Consider the following 11,645-nt stretch of genomic DNA (forward strand, 5'->3'; position numbering starts at 1 on the left):
ATATAGACACCATATATCCAAAACCAATATTCCTTCACATCATATAGACATTCAGCCATTCACCCTCTCATTCACATGTTAGACATCAAGTCATTCAGCCTCTCAGTCACATATCATATGGACATATAGTCATTCACCCTCTCATTCACGTTATATTGAGACACAACCATTCACTCATTCATAATCATAGACATACCATATATCTAATACCAGTGTTCACTCACTTTGTCATTCACATCATATAGAGACACAAAAGCATTCACCTTCTCATTCACATCATATAGAGACGTCCAAGTGTTCATCCTGTCATCCATGGGTCATTCATTTACCCTCTCATTCACATATCATATGGACATTAAGTCATTCACCCTCTCATCTATGTTACTTACCTTGATCGTGGCATACAAGCATTCACCCTCTCATTCACATATCATATAGACATATAGTCATTCATCCTCTCACTGATGTCATAGGGACACAACAATTCACTCATTCATAATCATAGACATACCATATATCCAATGTTCATTCACCCTCTCATTCACACATTAGATAGACATCAAGTCATTCAGCCTCTCATTCATGTCATCGAGAGACGTCCAAGTATTCATCCTGTCATCCATGGGACATTCATTCACCCTCTCATTCACATATCATATGGATATATAGCCATTCACCCTCTCATCTGTTACTTACCTTGATAGAGACATACAAGCATTCACCCTCTCATTCAAATGTTAGATGGACATCGAGTCATTCACCCTCTCATTCACGTCATATAGACACAACCATTCACTCATTCATAATCAAAGACATACTATATATCTGTCATTCACGTCATATAGAGGCATACAAGCATTGATCCTGTCATATGAGGGTCATTCATTCACCCTCTCATTCACACATTAGATAGACATCGAGTCATTCAGCCTCTCATTCACACGTCAGCGTCCCGGGGACGTGGATTCATGCGCTCATAAACGAGCCTTCTTCGAATTCAAGCCGCTTCCTGTCTCGTCTCCTTCCTGCCGCAAAAGAAGCTTTCAAAATAAGAGCCTGCATGAGGTCGGGATGAGAAAACACACAAACACACACACACACACACACACACACATGCAAAACGCTGACATGTGCTGAACATTCACACACACACACACGGTCGCAGACAAACACTCACCACTGAATTGTGAAACCCTCCTCTGACTCAGCGCTGAAAATAACAGGAGGAAACGCGTTTCATTTGTTCAGCTGCGCGGACACACACACACACACACACACACACACACACACACACACACACACACACACACACACACACACACACAACACACCGTCCTGTTTATCCGTTTTTTTTCTCAATGAGGGTTATAAATACGTTAACAAAAAGGCGAGAACTGAAATGTAAGCGGCGACGCTAACAGCTTCCTGTCGACCCGCCAAAATAAAAGACCTTTTATGGTTTTAAAAAAATAAAAGATCTCGAAACGGCGTCTGCGGGAATTTTTTTTTCTTTTCTGGCGTGAAAGACTTTAAAAATAAACGCAGGCTATATTTGGAGAGAACTCTGACGCACGATGAGTGTGTGTGTGTGTGTGTGTGAGTGTGTGTGTGTGGGTATATTTAGTCTTTAGCTAATTCTCTTTTTTCTGTAAATCAAAGGAATCCAGACAGTTAAGAGTCGATTTTGAAGATTCAGAGACGTGAAATAATGAGGTCAGTGTGCGTGTGTGTGTGTGCGTGTGTGTCGGAAAAGCGACACACACACACACACACACACACACAGACGTTGTTACCTCGCCTGTCCAGCAGGGGGCGCTACTTCCAACCGCGGCGCTTCCTGATGCTCAGAGGGGGCGGGGCTTATTACGTCAGCTGACCGCTTCCACTGAACACACACACACACTCACACACACACACCATGCATACTGTGTAGTGTGTGTATTTATGTGTGATATTGTTTGCATATATAATGTTTTTAGTGTGTGTATATTTTATAACTTTTTCTGTCTTTTTGCGATTGTGTGACTATATATCACTGTATGTGTGTGTGTGTGTGTGTGTGTGTATCCTATATCCGAGTGTACATGTGTGTGTATTGTATGTAACTTGAGTAACTTTCTACGTGTGTGTATACTATATGTCTTTTGTGTGTGTGTGTACTGTTCATATTGTGTCTGAGTGTGTATATTGTATAGCGTGTGTGTGAATCTGAGTGTGTGTACGTGTGTCTGTATTGGGATGTGTGTGTGTGTGTGTGTGACACAAAAAGGGGAGACAATATCTGTGTGTGTCTGTGAATGGTTGTGTAAACATATACCTTTCTGAGTGCGTGTGTGTGTCTGTACCTGTGTGTGTGTGTGTGTGTGAAAGAAAGAGCACAGGTGTGTATGTGATGCTTTGTGAATTTGTGTGTGTGTGTGTGTGTGTGAGAAAGAGAGTCAAAGAATGTGCATCTGTATATGTATCTTGTATGTGTAAAATATCTTTGTGTGTGTGTGTGTGTGTGTGTGTGTGTGTGTGTGTGTGTGTGTGTGTGTGTGTGTGTGTGTACCTGAGGTTGAGTGAGGTGAGGGACTGCAGGCTGATGATGCTGTCTGGGATGGTCCTGATGCAGTTGTGATAGAGGTTCAGCGTCTCCAAGGCAACCAGACCGCAGACCTCTGAGGGGACGTCGGCCAGGCGGTTCTTGGAGAGGTCTGAGGAGCACAGGGAGCTCCAGGTTAGTCCTGGGAGAAGGTCCACGGCCACTTCCTCAAAACAAGGTCTACTCTTTGAGGACAGTATCAGGATGTGGCGCAGGATACTGGGTACTGAACATGTATGCTCTCGGCTCCACTTCCAGACACTCTTTTGGGGGTTTGTGGTCAAAGCAAAGAAGTACCAGTAGCATAGGGGAGAACCAGGAGAACCTGAGGAGAACTTAAGGAGAACCAGGGAGAACCGAGGAACCAGCACATTGGACACACCGTGACCCGGGTTCTTCTCTTTGGAACATTGAATGAAGAGAACCTTCAGAGTCCCACTGGAATCTCCATGTCTGGAGTCTCCATGTTCCCAAGTTCTCCTACCTTGTTCCATCCAGGACTCGTCAGCGGGTTCCCCACGTTCTGAACCCTGTGATTGACAGCCGACCGATCCGGGTTAAGCCCCGCCTCTCGCCGCAGAGAGGGATTGGCTCCGCCCCCTCCACTATGAATGACTGCGACGAGTGAACGTCTCATTGATTATAGATTTATATCTCGAACTTTACATCCTGGTATCGTCTAGGAGGGGTGGTGGGGGGCGGTTTGGCTCCGCCCCCCTGTGGAAGCTCCGCCCCCAGGGTGGATTAGCGGTGCGTCACAGGTCACACGGTCACAGGAAGTGCTATTTAAAACTGCGCCGCCGAGAAACAAAGAGACGGCTTTCATTTAGTCAGCGAGCAGCCGGCTGACTCAACACACACACACACACACTGCTGAGGTGTGTGTGTGTGTGTGTGTGTGTGTGTGTGTGTGTGTGTGTGTGTGTGACCTGATCCATTGGCGTCACGTCGGTTTAAAAGAAAACAAACAAAAAAAAGTCGGTGGTAAAATCCGTCGGACTCCAAAGCAGGAAGTGGAAGGAGGAATCACCGATCAATGATCAATAGCAATAATCAATAGATGGATAGATTGATGTGTGTCTGTGTCACATTCAGACTCCAGACTGAGTGCTGAGATTTCCCACGATTTCAGCGGCTCCTGAATGTCTCGTGGCTTCCTGCTGACAGCGGCTCTTGATTTTGATCAAATTGAATTAAATTTTGATCAAATAAAAACAGCTGTAATCAAATAGAATAAATAATAAAACATAAGATAAAATATGAAATACTGAAATAATAAAAATAAAATATAAAATAAAGAAAAATAAAATATGAAATAATAGAAATAAAATATGAAATACATAAAAGTAAAAGATGAAATAATGAAATAAGAAAAATTAAATGTGAAATAAATAAAATTGAAATAAAACATGAAATAATGAAATAATACAAATAATATATGAAATAAGTAAAACTAAAATAAGATATGAAATAAATAAAACTAAAATAAAATATGAAATAATGAAATAATAAAAATAATATATGAAATAAATAAAACCAAAATAAAATATGACATAATGAAATAATGAAAATAAAATAAGAAATAATAAAAATAAAACATGAAATAAATACAAATAAAATAAAATATGAAATAAAAATAAAATGAAATATGAAGTAATAAAAGTAAAATGAAATATGAAGTAATAAAAATAAAATGAAATATGAAGTAGTAAAAATAAAATATGAAATAAATAAAACTAAAATAAAATATGAAATAATGACATGATGAAAATAAAGTATGAAATAAATAAATTGAAATAAAATATGAAATAAATAAAAATAAAATAAAATATGAAATAAATAATAAAATAAAAGTGTGTGTGTTCAGAACGGCGGTGGTGAACTTCAGGGCAGACTGAGCTCACAGTCACATGATGTCACGATGTCGGCAAAAATAACCCCGGCGTGACGCTAAACAGGAGGTGACACGGGCCCGGGGGTCATCCACACACACACACACACACACACACACACACACACTCCATTCATAGTCCATCACACTGCAGTGACCTCATTCAGCTCCTGCAAAACTTCACTTCAAAGCAAAAGTTAAATCCTGAGCGGCGGCCAATCGGTTTGCAGTTCCCAGCGCTCAGAAGGGCCAGCTAAGCTAGCTGTTAGCCGAAACCGAGCCGAGCTGGGCTGACGCCATGCGTTCACGGAGGCTGGCTAAGCTAGTGGTTAGCGATGCACCAGGACAACTCTGTCCAACCTGAGCTGAAGAAGAGTTGTGATACATTCAAGGAGGCTCGCTAAGCTAGCAGTTAGCCTAGCACCAGGACGGCCAAATCCGACCTGAGCTGAAAAAGACTGACAATGCATTCAAGGATACTCATTCAGCTAGCGGTTAGCAATGCACCAGGACATCTCTATCCAACCTGAGCTGAAGAAGAGTTGTGATACATTCAGCTAGCGCTTAGCAATGCACCAGGACATCTCTATCCAACCTGAGCTGAAGAAGAGTTGTGATACATTCAGCTAGCGCTTAGCAATGCACCAGGATATCCAATCCGGACTTGAGCTGAGATAAAATGGCAATGCATTCAAGGAGGCTTGTCAAGCTTGCAGTTAGCCTAGCACCAGGACGTCCAAATCTGACCTGAAGTGAAGTGGCGATGCGTTCAAGGAGGCTTGCTAAGCTAGCAGTTAACCTTGCACCAGGACATCTCTTTCCAACCTGAGCTGAAGAAGAGTTGTGATGCGTTTAAGGAGGCATGTCAAGCTAGCAGTTAGCCTAGCACCAAGATGTCCAATCCGGACTTGAGCTGAAGTGAAGTGGCAATGCATTCAAGGAGGCTTGTCAAGCTAGCAGTTAGCCTAGCACCAGGACGTCCAAATCCAACCTGGTCTGCGAAGCTCCAGTTCCATCAACCTCTCTGGGCTCCGATGACTGACGCCATTTTTGTAGTTCCAAGGTTCACCGGGGAACCAACACTTCCTGTTCCCGTTGGTGAGCTTCTAGAAAGAACCGTGAGACCCCAGACACACACAAACGTGCCATGCTAAATTCAGTAGGCCTCCTAGTGTGTGTGTGTGTGTGTGTGTGTGTGTGTGTGTCGCAGCTGCATCCTCCGTTTGTGCAGGAAAAAGACGAGACTCCTCCCTGCAGTCCAGTAATAACAGGCTTGGACCAGAGGAGCAACAAGCTAATTAGAAACATCTCCATCTCCATCGCTGTCACAAGACAGCTGGAGGAGATGAAGAGGACCATTAAACAGCTGAGCAGCAGCTAGTGAAGTTTCTTCTGGCTTCACACACACACACACATTCACACACACACACATTTCCTGAAGGTATTCTTAGACCGTGTGGAAATATCTGAGACAAAAACAAACAAGGAGCTTCTCTGGAGGTAGAGGACCTCTCTTCTCCAGAGGAACATGGAGAACTTGGGCGCAGAAGGTCCTCCAGAGAAGTCCAGGTGCTCCATGAGAGGTTGGGCCACCCTGATCCTGGACCAGGGTCGCAGGGGGCGGAGCCTATCTGAGCTGATGGTGGGAGGGGGCGGGGCTTAAGCTGGAGAACATGGAGAACCCAGAGGAAGAACCCTAGCAGGAGAACATGGAGGTCGCACGGGTGAAAAGGCTGAGGTTGCCGTGACAACCGTGAGCCGCGAGCACGATGTCGTACGCAACCGTGGAAACACGTGGGTGGGCCAACATGGACACGCATGTGCATGTGTGTGTGTGTGTGTGTGTGTGTGTGTGTGTGTGTTTCGTTTCCGACCTATTTCTCGACCCCCGTCCATCTGCTACGACACACACACACACACACACACACACACACACACACGTATCTAGTCCTCCCGAAGCATGTTGAAGTGAAACGTTCTCCTTCACTGCTGTGAGAAGGTTCCACGTGGAACATCATGATTCTTCTCCCTGAGGAACCCGTCTGGACCCTGAAGGCAGCAGGTCCTTGGGAGTTTGGGTTGTGGTAGAACTTCACAAGCAGAACCTTCTGCTCGGGTTCCATTATTTAGCCGTCGTCTATCAAAACCTTCACAGGAGAACGTGGAGAGAAGCCATGGTGGAGAACATCAGGAGAACATGGCTCCCCTACCAACTAAGAAGTACCACTGCTTCATTTCTAACTGCCAAGTCATTAGAGAAGCTGCTTTCGTGACGATATGCTATTAGCCTCACCTAGCATAATTAGCCTAGCTTAGCATAATTAGCCTAGCTTAGCATAATTAGCCTAGCTTAGCATAATTAGCCTTGCGCTTCACAAACTTCCTCTGTGGTATCATTAGTCAGCAATTAGCCGCCACGGTGTTTTCATTCCACGCTGGGATTCATCCCTGGACAGCCGTCGCCATGCGAGCAGGAAATGTGTTTCTGTGATGTTTTTATTTATTTTATTCCTTTTTAAATTTTTAATTCTTTTTAAATTGCGCATCTTAAATTCCTCCTCCTTCTCCTCCTCTTCCTGCTCGCATCTTTTTTTAAAACTTCTCCAGAACAAACTGGCCGTTACGTAACAGCCGAGGAGCGAACATCCGCCCACGCTAGCGCGATGAGTGCAGGGCTAACAGCCACAGTCGTGAGTGGGTGTGTGGAGGTGTGTGTGTGTGTGTGTGTGTGGGGGGGACAATACACACACACACACACACACACATGCGCACACACACACACACTCGTAAACTTGTTTTGTTTTGCTGTTTATCCACCTGGAGAGACACTTATTATATTTACTCCATTGGTTTCCTTGATCGCCTTGATTTCCGCCGCCCATATAAGTGTGTGTGTGTGTGTGTGTGTGGGGGGGGAGACCTACGTCGTCATGGCAACCACGGTGTCACGCTGTTACGGCTAACTCGCTAATTATGTTGCTGCTGCGATGATACACCGCGGGGGCAGGGTTCGTTTTTTGTTTTGCTTTCAAGGGAGCTGCTGATTGGGAACACACACACACACACACACACACACACACACACACACACACACGGAGTCAATCTGGAGGCTGTTTCCTGTTTTCCCCCCACAACCAGGAAGTGTTTCTGTCCGGACTACAGCTGGGGTGTGTTTACAGGAAGTGCAGCGCCGGACTACAGGATAGACCCTTTCCGAAACCCCGCCCCCTTCCCGGAAACCCCGCCCCCTCCTGAAAGATCGGACTGAACCACTGGGGAACAGAGCGGGGGGGGGGGAAACTGGAACGCTGGGTTCCTTCACTTGAAAATCCCAGAAAGAGCTACAATAATTTATTTTTGTTATTTATTTTTATTTAAAATTTTCATGGTTCCGTCTGTCGGTCACAGCACGGGTTGAAATAAAATAAAACTTTCTTGGATAGATGAATGTGTGTTAGAGGAGCTTGCTGTGGTTGCTGAGCCAATCAGAGGCCGGGATACTGCACGCCACGCTCTGGTTGGCTGCACCCCTGGAAAATGATAATTTTTTTCCAGAAAAATAATTGAAATGATAAATTATAAGAACTCGTTTGTTTGGCAAAAAGCCGAGGCAAAGAGAAAGATAAAATTTGATCAAATTTAAGATCTGTGATAAAAAAAAAGAGATCAAATTGTTAAAAATCAGCAATACAAATTAGATCAAAATGTTAAAAATTCACACTATAAAATGATATAAAAATGTTAAAAGGCTGTGATACAAAATAAGATCAAAATGTTAAAAATCTGTGATATAAAATGCGATAAGAATGTAAAAAATCTGTGATATAAAATGCGAAAAGAATGTAAAAAATCTGTGATATAAAATGCGATAAGAATGTAAAAAATCTGTGATATAAAAAGAGATAGAAAAATTAAAAATCTGTGATACAAAATGATAAAAATGTTAAAAATACACACATAAAATGATATAAAAATGTTAAAAATCTGTGATAAAGATTAGATCAAATGTTAAAAATATGTGATATAATATGCGATAAAAATGTTAAGAATCCACACTTTAAAATTTGATAAAAATGTAAAGATAATCAGCTATATAAAAATGTAAAAAATCTGTGATATAAAAAGAGATAAAAAAATTAAAAATCTGTGATACAAAATGATAAAAATGTTAAAAATACACACATAAAATGATATAAAGATGTTAAAATATAAAATGCGATCAAAATGTTAAGAATCCACACTATAAAATGAGATAAAAATGTAAAAAATCTGTGATCTAAAATGAGATGAAAAATTCAAATCTGTAATATAAAATGATAAAAACCTTAAAAATCAGCAATACAAAATCAGATCAAAATGTTAAAAATCCACAAAAGAAAATGATAAAAAAATTATTAAATCTGATAAAAATGAGATCAAAATTTTAAAAACATGCGATACAAAATGTGATAAAAGTTTTAAAAAATCAGCTATAAAAAAATAAAAAATCTGTGATATAAAAAGGGGATAAAACAATTAAAGATCTGTGATATAAAATTAGATCAAAATATAAATAAGCGATACAAAATGAAATACGAATGCTAAAAAAATCTGCAAAAAATGAGACAGTGTGGAAGTGGTGTATACATATGCATATATATGCATACATACAGGAGCTGCATGTGTGTGTGTGTGTGTGTGTGTGTGTGTGTGTGTGTGTGTGTGTGTGGTTTCCTGGGGGGGGAACATAACATCTAAGAAAAGAAGAAGGAGCTGGAACATGAACAGGATTAGGGGTGGAAAGAGGGGTTCCTCAAACTGGCAACCCACTAGACACACTCACACACACACACACACACACACACACACACACACACACACACACACACACACACACACACACGCGTCAAACACCAACAACAAGACCCCCACCGCTGACCCACATCTTTCTCTGCTGTCAGCATATCGCTAACCTGTGTGTGTGTGTGTGTGTGTGTGTGTGTGTGTGTGGGCTCCACCATGGCTGCTGGGCATAGCGCACACAAAGCACCACACACACACACACACACACACACACAAAACAAAGCCGCCCTGGATCCCGATTGCGGCGGCGACCGTCGCGGTGAGAAGGAAATCGACCAATGAAAATCAAGAGAAGGTTCAGCAGCGGCTCCGCCCGGCAACAGCAGGACGGAGCATTTTTGATTTTTAAAAAAAACGACGTAAGAAGTTTCTGGAAGGCGTCCAGTAAAAACGTGACCTCGTCGATGCAAGCGTATCAGGTCATCGCGCGTTCAGAGGCGATCACGGAAAATAATTGATTATGGATTATTGGATGTCACCAATCATATAATATAAACAAATATACGTTTATGAATGTGTAATTAACCTTATAACAAATTTGAGAAGTTCTTGTATTGACGTGCGTGGTTAATGTCTCGCGGCGTGACGACTTTTAATCGAGTGTGTGTGTGTGTGTGTGTGTGTGTGTGTTAAGTGTGTATTCACAGCGCAACACTTCCACCAACCACCCACAAGGAAATAAACTGATGAATATGCTAATTAGACATTTCTCCTCACGCACATGAATCAGAAAAACACACACACACACACACACACACACACACACACACACACAGAGGAGGCTGTGTGTGTCACCTGAGTAGCTGAGCGGCCGTGAAACACGTTTCACTTTATTGGACTTTATCCATAACAAGGGATAAGGATGTTGCCTTGAGTGTGTGTGTGTGTGTGTGTGTGTGTGTGTGTGTGTGTGTGTGTGTGTGTGTGTGTGTGTGTGTGTGTGTGTGTGTGAACACTCGCTTCATGGTATGTTAGTTTAAGCCTGAAGGAGAGCAGTATGGAAAGTGTGTATGCTGTTTAAATCCAGATACGTTGGCAGGAGGATTTAAGTGTGTGTGTGTGTGTGTGTGTGTGTGTGTGTGTGTGGCAGAATTTGGCCTACATTCGGGGGGGGGGGGGAGACAGTTGCTGTTTATTTATTTAAAGAGATTTGGCGTCTGTCAGGACAGTCGGACTGCACGCTTCAGATCTGGATCCCACACACACACACACACACACACACACACACACACAGACACACACACACACACACACAGAATCATCACCAAAGCAGTGGTTGTCTTTGTTTACATTTCCTTAAATCTTTTCTATTTCTGGATTTCTGGGCCAAGAAAGGAATCTAAATCAGACAGGGGTTGGTGTGCACAGCGCCCCCTGTGGCCAGATGGTGAACTGCAGGCAAAAACAAGGGTCACATGACTCAATCAATCAATCAATCAATCAATCTGGTTTGGTCCCTTGCTGCTGGAACGGTCATGAATAAATAATATTCAGTCTTTTCTGAACGTTCAAACCGCCATCGGGTCCAATCGGGACCATTAAAGTGGTCGGCATCTTGCCGCCATATTTGTAGTTCCAATGAACTGCCAGCAGGAAACACTGGAACTACAAAAGCAACGTCGCAAAATCCCGAGAACACCTGAACATGCCGTTGGCGTTTCTTCCAAGTCGCGGCGACTTGTTCTTCTGCATGTGACGGAGAAGAATACCAGGAGGATGAAGAGTAATAATACTCTAACACACACACACACACACACACACACACACACACACACACACACACACACACACACACACACACGACTGCACGCAGCTGATCTGACTTTCCGCCCTGGAGAGACGTCTGGTTGGCCAGAGTGTGTTTGTACATTCTGCTCCACATAGCAGCGAAGCACAGGATGGGAGCGGGGGAAGGAAATAATAATAATAATGATAATAATAATAATAATAATAATGTACGTAGAAAATGGCCGCCAGGCTGGCTGAGGCCGCTAAGGTTTTCCAGAAGGAGACGCGTTACGTAACATGGCAGTGACCCCTGGGTTGGGAGGGGGGGGGGGGGGTCACTTCCTGAATGGATCAGGAAGTCACATGACCGCGGACATTCTAACAAACACATAAAAAATAAAAATAAACAAAACAGCTGCGGTGTTTATTTTTCATGTAGGCTCTGGTGCTAATGCTAAGGGTTGAGGACTGAAATGGAAAGTAATTCATGGCTGACAGAAATTTATATTGCATTTACAGTATAATAATAATAATGTGTGTGTGTGTGTGTGTGTGTGTGTGTGTGTGTGTTTGTGTGAGTAGGCCTCGAGGGTTGCAGAA

At 42.9% G+C, this 11,645-nt stretch overlaps 1 protein-coding gene across 7 annotated transcripts in view; it reads right to left on the bottom strand.

Annotated features, from left to right (window-relative positions):
• Window positions 1-11,645, bottom strand: part of lrch1 (leucine-rich repeats and calponin homology (CH) domain containing 1) — a 51,859-nt gene that overhangs the window by 35,787 nt on the left and 4,427 nt on the right. For all 7 annotated transcript variants that reach the window (XM_086147671.1, XM_086147668.1, XM_086147670.1 and 4 more), the window contains exon 2: window positions 2,552-2,696. In XM_086147671.1, the coding sequence (XP_086003797.1) occupies window positions 2,552-2,696 (145 nt within the window). The remainder of the gene's footprint in view (window positions 1-2,551; window positions 2,697-11,645) is intronic.

Source organism: Fistularia commersonii, chromosome 6 (genome assembly GCF_037954325.1).
Source record: "Fistularia commersonii isolate RoL2024-O1a breed Wild chromosome 6, RoL_Fcom_v1.0, whole genome shotgun sequence".
NCBI lineage: Eukaryota > Metazoa > Chordata > Actinopteri > Syngnathiformes > Fistulariidae > Fistularia > Fistularia commersonii.